Below are 15688 nucleotides of genomic sequence, written 5' to 3'. Positions count from 1 at the left end.
ATCATGAAGACTTAGAACTAATGAATGTGGGAGGTGGTGAAAGGTGGTAGGTGAGGCCGAGCTGGAGGAAGTAGCTCACTGGGACCTGTCTCTAAGGATCCATGCCTTGCTCTGGCCCCTTCCTCTATTTCTATATCAGCATCTGGTCCACCCACCTGCTCCCTCCATCATGATATTCTGTCCAAGAGCATAGGGCCACATGACCATTGACTGAACCCTCTGAAATCATGGGCCAGGTTGTTTATGTCAGGTAATCTGGTCACAGTGATGAAAAGCTAACACACAGAGATCCCCTGTTGGGACTTTTAGCTCCAAGTGTTAAGTAGAACAAATAAGGCTATCTGGTTGATGGGTGGTGACAAGGTCCTGGGGGCTGGAAACATAGTGACCATCAACCCCCCTCATTCCAGAATTTACTACTATTTTTGCCTTGGTTGGGCAGTTAAGGCGAACTCATCTGTGAGGTTCTAACCTCTCAAACACTGGCTTCTCCTTCTTATTTTCCCAACATGGCAGTAGATGTACACTTCTACACCATTTCTAGAGAAAATTAGCAGTGGTACAGCTGGATCCATGCAACACCCTCTGACCCACAGTCCCCCGATTTCCTTTAGATCCAGTCCTCAGCCCACAGCTCCCACCAATTTGGGGGCAGTGACCTCTGATTGCTTGACTTCCAGGGACCTGACAGACAATGTCAGCCACTGGATATTAGATGGATGGATGGATAATGTGAAACTTAACCTTCTGGCTGCCCCAGCTTGCTGTGCCATCACACACATGAGGCTTCTATTAATGCTCTAATTGTACCCTGTTCTCTTGAACTTGGGGCCTGTTTTTTGTGCAAGCTCACTCTTTAAGGGGTACACAACTCCTTCTCAATGGCTATGGCTTAAGTGGTCCTGAGCTATCCTTCACAGACCAGATTGCATTTTACCACCTTTTCCCACACTTGCCCCAAGGGAGGTTAGATGCCCCTTTTCTAAGCTGTGACCATTTGCTCATTGGTGGCATTTCCCCAAACTATGAGCCTTTTGAGGGCAATGGCCTTATTTTCCATAAGCAGTGCCTGCCACGGAACATGAATAAGCACTTGCATGAGAGGACTGTGTCACGGGACAGAGCCTGACAATGTAGCCCTGGCTTTAGCACCTTCAGCTGGACCAGAGACAAGGGACACTCACGTATTCCACTTCCTTGGATGGGTCGCCCAGGCTGCCGTTGGTGGTTGGGGCAGCTGTCTCTGTGCCCTCTGGCTTTTCCTGTGTTTTGCCCTCTTCCTTGGGCAAGCCTCCCTGCCCTGGGAGGGCCACCTCACCCACCCCAAGGGCCTCGCTCTTGTACTGCTTGACAAACTCTTCCATTGCTTTCAGCTCGGTCTCCACTAGTCCACGGCAGCGAGCAGGGTCCTGGTCATAGATGGGGAGCTGATGCATGAGCTGGCGTCGGCGGTAGAGGGCACCCTCAGTGCCAGTCACAGGCTGCTTCTCCTTGGGGATGAGTTCCATGTACTGCAGGCCCTAGAGAGGAGGGGAAGGCAGAGATGATGTGAAATGTCAAGTGGCTGTGGGTGGTTCATGATCAAATAAGCTAGGACAAAATCCACCTAGGACACAAAATGCTGATCTTTCACTGTTATTAGTGACCAAAACATACATACATGCCCCACATTCTCTCCCTCTCTCCCTCCCTCCCTCCTTCTCTCCCTCCCTCCTTCCCTCTCTCCTCCCCTTCCTTCCTTCCTTCCTTCCTTCCTTCCTTCCTTCCATCCTTCCTTCCTTCCTTCCTTCCTTCCTTCCTTCCTTCCTGTGTATCCTGTGTATGTGTATGAGTATTCACATGTGTGTACATGCACGTAGAGGCCAGAGGATAACATCTGCTATTTTTCAAGTGCCATTGCCCTAGTTTGCATTGTTAACTTGACATAGTCTGGAATCGCTTGAAAAGGGAGTCTCAATGGAATAACTATCTTTTCAGGTTGCTCTGTGGGCATGTCTGGGAGGGACTGTCTTGATTGTTAATTGATGTAGGAGGACCCAGGCCATGGTGGGTCTCCCCACCATTCCCTGGACAGGTGGTCCAGGGCTGTATAAGGAAGCTAGCTGAGCACAAGCCTGAGTGAGCAGCATTCCTACATGGTTTCTCCTTCAAGTTCCTGTCCCAACTTCCCTCCATGATGGGCTGTGACCTGGACGTGTAAGGCAAGTAAACACTTTCCTCCCCTAAATTGTTCTTGGTCAGAGTGTTTTATCACAGGAAAAAACAATCATTCACTGTCCTTTTCTTTTCATTTTGAGACAGGGTCTCTCACTGACCCTAGATTCACCAAGTAGGCTAGGCTGGCTGGCCAGTAAGTCTCAGGGATTCACCTGTCTCTGCCTTCCAGGGTTGGGATTATAAACATGTGGCACCATGCCTGGCTTTTTTCCCCCTTGGGTTTTAAGGGATTGAATTCAGGTCCTTGTGCTTGAAAGGCAGGCACTTTACTGCTGGAACTATCACCTTAGCCCCATTGCCTTTATATTTTAATTTTAGTTTTTCTTTTGCAAACCACTAAAGCAGTATCATCTGTCCATTGTCTCCGATAAGGCAACAAAAATAATTTAAAGGAAAAAATATATATCCTTAGCTTACATGAGTAGAAATAGTTCTGTTTCTTACCCTTGGTGTTAGAGTCACAGATGTGTATCTGTGTCTGACTTCATCAAGCTCTGAGTACAGGGAATACCTGCTCTGTACGTGTGCTATATTTTGGTTGAAAAGCATTTAAAGATTCTTCCTGGAGACTAAAGGTGGGGCCTCACACATGCTAGGCAAGGGTTCTACCACTGAGACACCCATTTTTGACATGTGAGAAAGAAAAGCTGGCTTGCACCTGTCAGTTAGCCTTCCACTCATAACTAGTCATGGCAGTACATGCTAATCACTGCATTATTTTACTGCTTATTCCCCAAGACTACTGTAGCTTTCACTTTTGTACAGCATTGGGAAGAGAAACGAGTCTCTAGCTGCTCATTTCAGTTTTCGTCAGAATGTAGGTCGTCTTGTGTTGCGATCTGACTTGAAATGATTGTGATGACAAGTGAGATGGTTAGTATTCATTGTCAACTTGACTGGGTTTAGAATTAACAGGGAAACACCTTTGAGTGTTTCTATGAGAAGGTTTCTAGGAACGTTTAACAGAGGAAGGAAGACCCACCCTGAATGTGGGTGGCACAATTTTGGACTCATAGTCTCAGACTGAATAGAGGAACGTTTAACAGAGGAAGGAAGACCCACCCTGAATGTGGGTGGCACAAGTCTCAGACTGAATAAAAAAAGAAAGCTAGTGGAGCACCAGCATTTACCTACCTTGCTTCTTGATGGCCAATGAAAGGTGGCCAACTACTTTGAGCTTCTGCCACTATGACTTCCCCACCATGATGAACTGTACCCTCAAACTGTGAGCCAGAATCACCCTTTTTTCCCTTTAAGTTTCTTTTGGTAGGTAGTTTGTCACAACAACAAGAAAAGTAATAACAGTTTGCCTGTATCACCAAAGAAAAGTCAGTACTAAACAGAGGGAAATATATAAGTTCAAAGCCCTAATGAAAAACAGACATACAATATATGTATGAGTGCATGTGTATAGCTAAAGGCTATATAACAAAAAACACAGTGCCAAGTAGGAGAAATCCCTCTTCAAGTTGTTGGTCAGGGTAGTCCAAGAGACTCACAAAATAACACTGAGATGTGAACAAGCAGCTGTCACAGTCTTCCACTGCCACAGTCATGAGCCACACCCACCATCATGCCTTCCCTGCCGCCATGATGGACTGTAGCCTCTCAGACTGTGAGCCAACATAAAGCTCTAGGTTGGTTATGTCAGGTGTTTTGTTACCAAGAAAAGTGACTAATTTAACTACTTTTCATTGAAACACCAGCAAGAAACAAATACATGAGACAAATCAGCTGGGACCCTCAAGCACCTAGCTGGAAACTGAGGCAAGGTGAGTGAAGGACTCAGTGCTTCAAGCTTTACAAACCTCAAGGATTCTCCAAGAAGTGTCATGAATGTTGGTCACACCTGAGGGGCCTGAGTGAGTTTTTACTTGCCCTAAGGAATAGCCACAGACTCTTGCTTTGGTAAGAGTGGGTGACAGTGAAGTAGAGGTTCATTTTAGATTTGTCAGCTTTGCAGCATGGATTTCATTCCCTTCCAAATGGAACATTTTTACTTCATTTACTTCATGAGCAATACTCCTAATTAAAAGAAAAAGTCAATCTAATTTAAAATTCCTTTTCTTAGAAAAGCATAATTAGATCATTAGGGGCATATGGTATTTCATGGTTTATTAATTTTAGAATATGCATAGGCACCTTCTAAGAGTAGAATCAACAAGGCCTCAGGTCGATAACACTTCCGTGTCAATATGACTGGTAATTGTCTGAATATTAATATGTTCACAGATAATTATTGATTCTTTTTTCCACAGATAGAAATATTCTCATTGGGTTTCAGGATGGGAAAGTCAGGAGGTAACAAAGGTCAAGGCCACAGTATGAGAAACTGAGAGGCAAGTTGCTTATTTTGGGTAACTATTTTTCATCTCTGTCCCCATCCCTCATCACCAGGCAGCAGAGTTTCCATCATCCCTCCTCCATGAACCAACTGGCCTATTTCACACCACTCAGAGCTGGACTCATTTCGAATTGTGGGAATTAACATATAAAATCATATGGAAATTCATGGTGAACTGTTTCAGCTGATGTCTGGTTTTAGGCAACACAGATGCCACAGTTTAAATGTTGATTGTCCCCCAAAGACCGTTGTGTTAAAGAATTGGTCCCCTGCTTGGTGCTATCGTGATGTGGTAGAAACTTCAAGATGTGGTAGAAACTTCTAGTAGGAAGTCTTTAGATCACTGGAGACAGGCCTTTGAAGGGGTAGTGAGACCTGCTCCCTTCCTCTTTTGCTTCACTGCCATGAGGTGAGTGACTTTGCTTATGTTCCTGCCTTGGTGTCAGAGGAACCACATGATCCCATAGTGAAACCTCCAGAACCAGGAGCCAAAACAGCCCTTTCCTCTTTACAAGCTTACTATCCTAGAAAATTGTCATAGTAATGGAAGCTGAGCAACATAGGGGAAGAAACTGGGAGTCGAGCAGAAGTGTCATGAGCCTGATACTCACTGGGTCTTCTAATGATTGAATTCTGGAAAAGGGGAGAGTGTATCATCCTGGCTTCTGCTGGAGCTGGTGTGACATATGACTGTGGATACCTTCTTGGCAACTGTGTCCTAGATCCTGGGAACCCCAGTCTGAGTCTCTGCTGGTGCTAAGGGTTCACAGCATAACTGGTCAACCCCTGCACATGTGTAGGTGCTTTTCAAAGAGCTTTCCAAGAAACAGGAGGTAGCTAAGGTGGTGAAAAGAACTGCGGGGGAAGGGATTTACCAACTAACCCATCTCCCAGAGTGCTTAACCCTTGTGCACCTCAGTTTTCTTATCTGCAAAATTCAGGGCAGGTTGCACAATTACTGGGGTTCTGACTATTGGGAGAAGTCTGAGGCAACTTTGCCTGACCCTCCTCACAAGAAAGAGAGTAAGAAGTTCATGGATCACTCCAGTTGATGGCCTGGAGAGGGCCAGAGGGAGGGGTTCCACTTGACCACAGAGGCTAAAATCCTCTACCGAACATGGGGATGAATAGATCCCCCAGGATACCACACAGGCTGGCACACCATCTGGGAAGAGCTTCTTTCTTGTCCCGTGTTAGGAGGTGTGGGGTTTGAATGAAGACTGTCCCCCATACACTTCAAGTATTCGAACATGGCCTCAGCTTGTTGCACTGTTTACGGAGCTTTAGGAGGTGCAGCCTTGCTGGAGGAATCACGTCACTGGGGGCGGGCTTTGACAGTTCATAGCCTTGCTCCATTTCCTGTTTCTCTCTCTGCTTCTTGTGCCTGCTTGATGATATGAGCCCCCAGCTTTCTGCTCTGGCTGCCTCTTACCATGCCTCCCTTGCTGTGACAAACTCTTATCCCCTTAGAGCCAGAAACCCAATAAACTCCTCCTTCTATAAGATGCCTTGGTCATAGTGTCTTATCACAGCAACAGAAAAGTAACTAATACAGGAGGTTATGGGTGCAGTGGTTTTTCTTGGACAGTGAGAAAACAGGTGGACTGGACTGTAGTTGACTGTGTCATCTAGGTAACTCTCAAGAGCCCAGGCTCAGTCCTTAGGGTGTGTAGGAATAATTTGGAGGCTACGAAGACTCTTCTGCACACTCCCAGATTAAAGGAGCATAGAGGGGCCTGGAAATGAACCCTGAGACAAGTTCTCCTGTGTGAACAGCTGAGGCAGACATCCAAGGATCAGACCCTCTGGGGTCCATGGAAAGTAGTGTGGAAGAGGCTATGACCATCAGAGAGGACAGCTGTCTGGGAAGTGACAGCTGAACAGCCAGTGTCCAAGGCAAAGTACAGAGACCTAGGGTACAGGGCCACCCACAGGACCCCTTTCTAAGTATTGCTGAGGGACTGTCCTACTCCCATTATCCAGGGAAGAATTTGGAAAGGTGGAGACAAGAGGTTTGCTCCCCTGGCAGAGAGGGCACTAAGCTCCACAGCATCTCACTGATTCCATTTGCTGAAGCATCCCCTGCCCTTCTGGAGAAGTAACTGTTTTCTTACGAGGATGTCTGATTCCCCCAAGTTCAGTAGTTTAGGGCATGGTAGGAATAGGCCACACTAAAATGAACTATTGCATGTTCCAGGGAGTCTTAGAGGAGCTTTACATTCACTGACCCATGTAGTTCTCATGGCAGCCTAGGAGGGAAGTACCGATGAATCTTTTAGGAAATTGAGGCACATAGAGGTTAAATAAACTACAAAGTCACACAACTAGTATGTGGCAGCTTTGAACCCAGGACTTGGGTCTCAAGTTCTGTTTTGCTCTATCACCTGGTACCAGCATCTCCTCTTCCCTTGGGTGTGTCTGTTTCTCTGGCCTTGGTGCCTATGCTATCATATCCTAGCTTTATAAATAAACACTGTCAGGAATCCTGAAGCAGTGGCACTCATTTGGTCCTTGCATGCAATGTCCTTTCACAGCTCTGTGCTGCCCTTGAGTAGCTGTGGCAATTCTTATCAGGATCCTGGAGAATGAGGTTTCCTTCCTGGGGACTCAGTGTTCCTGTTGTAACTCAAAGCCCCAAATGTGTGGTGGCTCCGTCTTTGCATTATCAAGGACACTGCATATTTGCCTGCCACTAGTGTGTACTCTGAGATCTGGCCTTGTCTCACCGGGTCTGAGATACCTGTCACTACTCTTCTACCTGTGCTCGTGGCAGACATTACTAATCAATCCTTGATGATGGTCTCAGGAGCCTGCTGAGCCCAGTTGTCTAGGCACTCACTATGGATTAGTAAGGACTTGGGAAGGAGATGGCAAAAGCAGAGGTTTGAGTCCCAGTGATGTCTGGGGCTATTCTGACTCTGCTGGAGAGTTTTCAGCTGTCTCTCTAGGAATGTGGCTAAGATTGCATTACCTAAACCTTTAGCAAGAGGAATTTTCTTAGCTTAGCTGGAAAGACTTGTCTAAGGTTTGTTTGTCCTAAAGATCTTTCTGAGTTGTATACCGCTCTGCAGCTGGCTGGGACATCGCAGATGGAGAGAGTTCTAGACTCCATCAGCAACAAAGAAATACCTATGCTGAGTGAAGGGGCAGGCGAAGGGCCCCATCTCTCGGAGTCAGAGTATGCCTGGGCTCTGGAGTTAGGACCACTAGGCCCAAGGCCTCTCTTCTGGACTCTTCTCTTGCTGTCAACCCCAGGCAGCAGCACTTGAGTGCTGTGTTAAGCAGGATGCTCAGGCTTGATAGGCTCAGTGGGAGGAAGATCACTGTTGACTCTCAGTGGTCATCTTGAGGGTGGGAGCATAGAGTGGGGTGTGACTTACAAGTGTGACACATTCAGCCAGAGTGGCTACAACACAGAGGATGGGTGTTCAGGGGACATGTGTGCCAAGTGCTGAAGATGCCGCCTCCCTCCATCTTCCTTCTCTTTCTTGGGTAGCAGTTGATGACCCTCTCAAATGTCTTTTCATCCTTGGAAGACTGTATTAAAATAAATTAACTCTCTTGCCTGTCTCCTTAGGCAACTGTGATCCTGGTGGCCTGGGAGACCGAGGAACCTAGGCTTTGGGGTGTAGGGAGGCCTGAGGTCAAGGCCTGGCTCCAACTAAATCAACAAGTAGTCATTTGGCTATTTGCAGACCCTCTCTCAGTCTCAGTTTCCCTCTCTGTATATGAGTGCAGTATAGTGGTATGTCTGTCATGTTGGGAAATCACATGAGGCTGTGGGTAGAAAGCACTTAGTTTGGTGGCTGGCTCCTAGTAAGTACTTGATACAGAGGCACAGGCAGGCTGATGGGCACCAGCTTGAAAGGCTGATGGATTTCTCTGGCCTTTATTCTTGTTGGGATGACAGACAACCAGATTCTGTCCTGCTTCCAAAATACAATCAGGCCCGACTACTTGGTAATGAAAACGGAGTGGGGAGAGTGAGCAAAAAGTCAGCATTGGCCAATGTCAGAAGTGAGACCAGCCGGCTGCAGGGCAGACAGAGGGGCTTTGTAGCCAGAAGGTTTTATGGGGCAGCAGTCACGACTGCCCGCCGATGCCTGTCGCTGATTACACCCGGCAGTGTATCCAGGACTTTCACCAGCTGCTTCCTGACGCCCACGGCCAGCTCTGTATGAGCTGCTGGCTTTTGTTCCTGCTGACTTTGTGGACACAGCTTGATAGCATGTACATTAGGAGCCAAGGGCAGACTGCCTCCTGCCCACCCTGGACCCCCCTGGCATGTTCTGGGCTTTGCCATTGCCCTGATTGCCATCCTCTGTCACCAGCCATCAGCCCCTGCTTAGCCTGGAAAACCTGCTGAGGGAGACCCATACCTTGCCTCTTGTTTTTAAAGGAATTCCTATCTTGTAGGGTGTTACAGGGTATTAAGTACTTAAGTGCTGTGCATTAATTCGCTCATTCATTTGTTCATTCATTTAATGGACAGGATCATGCTGGACTTCAAGGCTCTCCTTTGCTTCCACAAAGAATTCATGAAACTCCAAATTCTCATTTCTAAAGTCACCAGACCCCACCCTATTATTTTATTTGCAATGTTTGGAACTGAACCCAAGGCCTTATGAATGCAGGGCAAGTACTCCACCACTGAACTTCCTCTCCAGCCCTTATTATTGTTATTTTCAAATCTCACGATATTGTAGAAATCATTTCACCCTTTTTCATTCCAAATGGGGTCTGGGGCCCAGCAGCATCAGCTTTGCCTGCAGATCCTGGGGAGGACCCTTACCTCACTGAGTGCATCTTAGTGAGTTTCCCAGAGCACCCATGTTGAAATGTGAAAAGCCATGGTCTGGGATCTTAGTGCTTAAGACGGTGTAGGTAAAATCACTGGAGGAGTCATTTAGAAGCCCCCATAGAGTGATCTGGATTCTGCAATGTGGAACTTACAATTTAGTGGTCTGAGGAGATACCTGGGCCCTGGGACTTCTGCTGGTCCCACAAGGTTGGTTCTGTTGAACCTTAGTGTATAACCTTATATGAATCCCTCGCCTCCTTGCTCTTTCTGGGTCTCTGTCCTATCTACCACCCTCTGGGTTCTCAATATTTGTCCAACACTTCTTTCTCTGGACACTACTTTCTCAGGCCTGTGAAAGTCCAGTTTGATTTTTCCTTTGAAGATCAAGAGGCTTCTTGTTTGAGGAAAAGAATGTGCCTCTGTTTTCCCACAGACTTGTGCAAAGAACACCCCAGGCCACTGTGGGAGGATGACAGTCTTACACACAGAGATGGGCACTCAGAGAACTGTGAGTGATAAAACATCACCTGCTCAAAGGCAAGGAGCCCAAAGGGCACAAGGAGTGCCCTGTATTGGAGCTGAAAGATTCCTGAGAGTTTACATGAATACCTCTACCCATTCCACAGATGAAGAAGACCAAGGCCCAGACTACCTTTGCTTCATCATTACACGACAGAGGAGCAGAGTCGGAACTACAGCCATACTTGCATTTTTCTAAACCTCTGGTTACCTTATCCTCAAATTTTAGGAATCTACAACACAGCTAATATTTATGAGGGTATTAAATGATTGCTGAAGTGGCAGAAGCCACCTTACCAGTTTCTGGGTGACTCCTGGGGGGGCCCACTCATAGGTGATAGTGTCAAAGGTGGGGTCTTTGCCTGTGGCGATAGGGTTGGTCATGATCATGCGGTTCCTCTTGTAGATGCGGATGCCATCTCCACCCTTCACCCGGGCAGTTAGGGTGGAGTACTTGGAGTCCATCAGCAGGCGCCCGATTTTCCGATCATCCTCTAGGTCAGAGCTCAGGCAGTGTTCCTCCTGACTGCACTTGCAAGATTTGCATATTTTCCTGGGGAGCAGGATGGGGACAAATGAGATCACCCTCCAGAAAAGAAAGGCAGCAGCTCCTGCTGCAGCATCTACACTTCTGAACCTAGTACAAAGTTTCACTTTATTTACCTGGAAAGGCTAGCATAAGGCAGACAAGACTCCAGGGACTGGGAGTGGTTCGTGGGCAGCATGCCTATCCATTTTTCTGTCTAATTTGGGGAGATGTGGACTGTGGATATCATCCTGAGAAGCTTCTGTTCTGAGGTGGTTAGTAAAAAGAGCAGCACAGTTTCCTTCTGGTGGTTGCCATGGCAAAAGGCTAATTCATTTATTGCATATGCTCTTAAAGCTAGCTTCTGTGTGGACTGTGGCCTGAACCTAGCCCCCAACTTACTTTTTATAAATAAAGTTTTATTGAAACATAGACATGTTTATTCATCCATAGCCTGCCTTTGGTTACTTTGGGGCTAGAACAGCACAGTTGAATAGTTACCACAGAGACCATCTTACTTGTAAAGCCTGAAATATTGCTATTCGGGCCTTTACAAAAAAGAAAAATATGCTAACTCTTCTGCTCTAAACAATTATTGAAATTGCCTTGCACGATTCGTGAGCCTCAGGATGTCCCCTGAAACTCTTTAGCATGCCTGATGAAGTGAGATCCAGTACGAATGTTCTTCAGATTTTTGGACAGGAGCCAGAGGGAGGGGAGTAAGCTAAGCAAAGCCAAGCTAAGCTAAGATCGATTTCCCAGGTGGCTTTGTCAGGGGCATGGACAGAGGAAATATATTCTGGGTAAGTTTCAGTTCACTTGAAAGCCCTGATGCTTCAATCTCTGACATTTAAAAAAGAAAGAGTTGGGCTGTTTTGTATCATGCTGTTAAGGTTTAGAACTCCAGAGAGTTCCAGGGTGTGAGAGGAAAAGTGTGCATAGGCCTGTCACCATCAGTGTGCTGTGCAGTGTCTTAGATGCACAGCATGCATTTTAAGAGCTTGTTAAGTGAGTGATGTTAAGACCAACCACAGGGACTGGGATGAGGAAGGGCAAGGCAAAGGAGGCTGGATGGTGTCACCGCAGGTCAGCCTAAGGGAGCCCTGCTTGCGCTTCTATACCCAGGACACTAATACACCTTGCCATCCATCACAATCGTTGATGGTGGGGCTCGCAGAAGTGTGATTGGATGGTTTTACAGTTGTGGTCCTTCAACGTAGATCATGACCCTCAAGGGGCAGCTGGCAATGCCTGTAGAAGACCAGGAGGGGAGGGTACCTCGTATGCAATGGACAGAAGCCTGGGATGCCAGTAATAACAAAGTGTGTGCAGCCCCCAACAATGAAGCATCATCAGCCCCAAATGTCAATAGTGCAGTGAGTTGGAAACTGCATCTCATTTGAAGAAAAAGAGGCCTGCTTGCAACTTTCAAGGAGCTTATGATCAGCATGGCAGATGGGAAGTGTAACAGGAAGCAGGAAAAGGCTGCATGGGATCTGGGGGTGCTTCTGATAGCCTCTAGAAGTTCCCTAGGATGTGAGTAGGTGGGACACAGATGAGGGCTCAGTACTCTGTGGTCAGGAGTCTGGAAAACTATGGAAAGCTAACCATTTTTCTTTAGTGTCAGGCTGCACTTCCTGCAGCATGGTACATAGAATGGTATCTGAGGAGTTTGTGTCCTGTCCCAAGTTCACACTCAATGGGCTGTGACATGAGAAGGGTTAAAATTGACAATCACAAGGATTCATCCCTCTACAGAACAGAAAGAATGCTCCAGGACACACACGAGGAGTCTTGTCTTTACAGTCTCATAGGAAGGAGTCGCCTATTCTGTGGAGTTGAGGCATTTTATTCATAGTCCACCATATTCTCTCGCTCTTCCCTTTTGGGAATCAGGCAGGGATGGCTGGTGAGAGACTGTGCTGGCAGTTTGTCTTTGACAGGAGACAACAGCAGAAGTGGAAAGGAAAGCCAAGTGCATAGGGACACAGGAAAGCCCAGACTGTAAGAGCTCTGTGTCCCCCATGACACTCCAACCTGCTCATACCTCCCGTATGTGGAACTGACTTGGGGTTGGGGGGCTGCCCTTCACTGTTTTGGTTAATATGGAATCCAGGATGCTGTCTGAGCCACTGGGACTGTTCTCTGAGATTGTATTCCCCTCATTTCCCCTCTTATTCACACTTTTCATATTGCCGTGCACACTGCTGTACCCGATAGATGGATGATAAAGACACTTTCTCTTTCCCCCCTCTTTTTCAGGCACCCATATTGTAGGGGATGCATACACAGCCTGAATGACATTAAATTGGCCATTTCTGCTACCTTTGTGGATAATCAAGTATTGTATTGTGTCCTGCGATGGTAAGTTGAGGGTTTTCCTTTCAGCTCAGGTTGACTAGAACTTCCATCATTTAAAGTCATTTGAATATCTGTTGTGGTTTGAATAAGAATGTTCCCTGCAGCATCTAGATTCTTGTGTTTGAAAACCTGCTCCCTGGCTAGTGATGCTATTTGGGGAGGTTAGAAAATCATTAGGAGGTGCAGCCTTGTTGGTCAGTGGGGTGGGCCTTGAGGTTTTATAGTCTGGCCCTACTGCTTGTTTGTTTTTTCTTCCAGACTGCTGATACACTGGGATGGGCTAGCCCCATGCTCCTGTTGCCATGCTTATGAGCTATATTCCCTCTAGAACTGTGACCCAAAATCCTTTCTTCCTTAAGGCTGTTTTTGTCAGGGCATTTTATCACAGCAATGGAAATGAAGCTAATGTAATGACTTTGAAGTAACTGACTATGAAAACTGGAACATGGAGGTGTTTGGCAAGTGTTTCCTCCCCAAGGTCCTGTGATGTTATTGCTTCAATATGGGTTGAATTTAAGCTTCTATTTGAGTTGTTCCAAAGGAAGATGATACCTCCTTTGTAGGACCTGCAATTTTAATCTGTACTTCTTAAAGGGAAATTTACTTGCTGTTCAAATCATGGGTAGAATGACAAGAATGTAGAAGGATGAAACAATGCAAGGAGATTTCTGTTCCTAGGAAGCATGAGGGGCGTGGAGAGACGTGTCATATCTCCAGAAACAGCTAGAAAACCAGGCCAATTACATTAAAGGACCCCGTGCAGATACTGGGAACCATCAACTCAGGACTGAGCATTGTGCACTGTGAGAACAACTGTTTTCCATCCGAAGAAGTTTACAGAGACCTCCTAGATACCATCAAAGAGTTGAAGAGATTCCTCAGTTCCCTGACAGAAGGAAGACTTGGCATGGGTAGTGTTGGCATGATAGATGTTGACTTCCCTCAAGGCCAAAATCTATGTAAATGACAACATAGGAATGGAGGGAATCCCCCACGAAAATTTATACCTGGAAACTTTTCAGCCATAAAAGGAAGTTTTTGCAGGAGACAGAGGCCTGAAACCTGTGACCTCTAAGGTCCCTTCCATGTGGAAGACCATGTGGGCTCCTCTGAGGACAAGGGTTATGAAGGAAGGGAGTCAAGGAATGGGATGATGCTTCGAAATCTCACAACCTGTCATAGTGCAGAATGCTTAAGAGCATGAGACTGGGTTCATTCGTATACGAGTTCAAGTCTTGCCTTATCTATCTATCTATTTATTTATTTATTTATTTATTTATCTTGGCAGAGGTAAGTGGTCATCAGTCTAGGGCCAGACACTGACTGCCCTATGTAGAACAGTATTCCTGGGAAGGGGGATGCCTGAATTTGGAAGGTGGTAGAGAATGATTCTCCACCCTGGCTCCTGGCCAGCCTCCCAAGGGCCATCACTTCCTTCTCACGTTTCTTTTTAAACTAGAAAAGCAAAATCAACTGATGTTTTCTGGGAAATAAAGAAAATGTGTCAAGGAATTAAAAGTGATTATTTGTGGTTTTATTATATATTTATTATTTATTTGTTTGTTGTTTGTTTGAAATAGGTCTCACTTTGTAGCCCTGGCTAGTCTGGAACTCTCTGTGTAGAGTAAACTGGCCTCAAACTCACAGAGATCCCACCTGCTTTTGCCTCTTGAGTACTGGAATTAAAGGCATGTGCCCCTATATCTGGCTTTTTTTTTTTTTTTTTTTAAGGTTTAATTATTTTTATTTAACATGTATGAGTGTCTGCTTACATGTGTATCTGGGTGCTGTGTATATGCCTGGTGCCCTCGGAGGTCAGAAGAAGGTATTGGATCCACTGGAGCTGGAGTTACAGATGATTGTGAGTTGCCATTTGTGTGCTAGGAGCTGAACCTGGATGCTCTGCAAGAGCAGCAATTGATCTTAGCCACTGAACAGTCTCTATAGTCCCAAGCCCTGCCATTTAGTAAATGTTTCCCAGTTCCCCACCCTCAGTGTACATATCTGCAAAATCAAGAGCACTATTTAATGCATAGGATTATTTCAGCATTTCAATATAAAATTTGCTCATTAATCAGTAGTGTTTTTTTCGTTTTTGAGATGATGGTTTCATGTGTAGTTGACGCTTTTCAACTTCAGTCTCACTGTGGAAGTCAGCATCTTAGATATTACCTGAGGAGTTTTGATCTCCACTTAGCCCAAGATACACTGACAACAGAAGCTCTTTGTTTGCTACCACATGCCACAGGGCTGGCCTCCCTCTCTGTGGCTGCAGGGACAGTCACCCAGGCTGTGCCCTGCACAGCTCTAGAGCTACCACCCACACAGATGTTGACATGAGGACTGATGGGCATTATGCAATTTGGCAGCCCCAACCTTGCTTCAAAGTCTTTGGTAATGAAAAAGAAAGACAAATTCCAGAAGCCCAGCTGGACCTGATAGTCCTCCTGCACAGATAGGAATCCCAGGTCCTGGTTTTCTAGTACTGTGGACCAGATGCTTTTGACTTCTTGTATGTGTACATGTGTGTGCATGCATATTGAAGTTGAAGGACAGCCCTGTGTGTCACTCCACAGATGCCATCTATCTGTTTTTTTAAGACAGGATCTCTCACTAGCCTAATACTCATTAAGACAGCTAGGCTGACTGGCCAGCGAGCCCCAGGCTCTGCCTCCACAGGACTGGACAAGCATCATGATGTCTGACTTTTTAAATGTGGGTTTTGGGACTCAAACTCAGCCCTTCATGTTTGCAAGGTAAGCACTTTATTGACTGAGCTGTCTCCCTACCCTGTCTTTGACTTCATCTCAGGGACCACACTTAGATCAAAACTTACCCCCTGGGATGACACTACAGTGGGGTAAGAGCAGTTCCATTCTCCAAACCTAAAAGGAGACAGTCCTCTTCTAAAGGCACCTTG

General features: G+C 46.2%; 1 protein-coding gene across 1 annotated transcript in view; it reads right to left on the bottom strand.

The window, feature by feature from the left end:
* Window positions 1–15688, bottom strand: part of Lmcd1 (LIM and cysteine rich domains 1) — a 69288-nt gene that overhangs the window by 14893 nt on the left and 38707 nt on the right. The window contains exons 3-4 of the mRNA XM_008854804.2: window positions 10179–10434; window positions 1185–1520 (exon numbers count right to left, since the gene is read on the bottom strand). Coding sequence (XP_008853026.1) covers window positions 1185–1520; window positions 10179–10434 — 592 coding nt within the window. The remainder of the gene's footprint in view (window positions 1–1184; window positions 1521–10178; window positions 10435–15688) is intronic.

This window comes from Nannospalax galili, unplaced genomic scaffold (genome assembly GCF_000622305.1).
Source record: "Nannospalax galili isolate Female #2095 unplaced genomic scaffold, S.galili_v1.0 scaffold406, whole genome shotgun sequence".
NCBI lineage: Eukaryota > Metazoa > Chordata > Mammalia > Rodentia > Spalacidae > Nannospalax > Nannospalax galili.
This window is presented reverse-complemented; position numbering and strand designations above follow the sequence as displayed.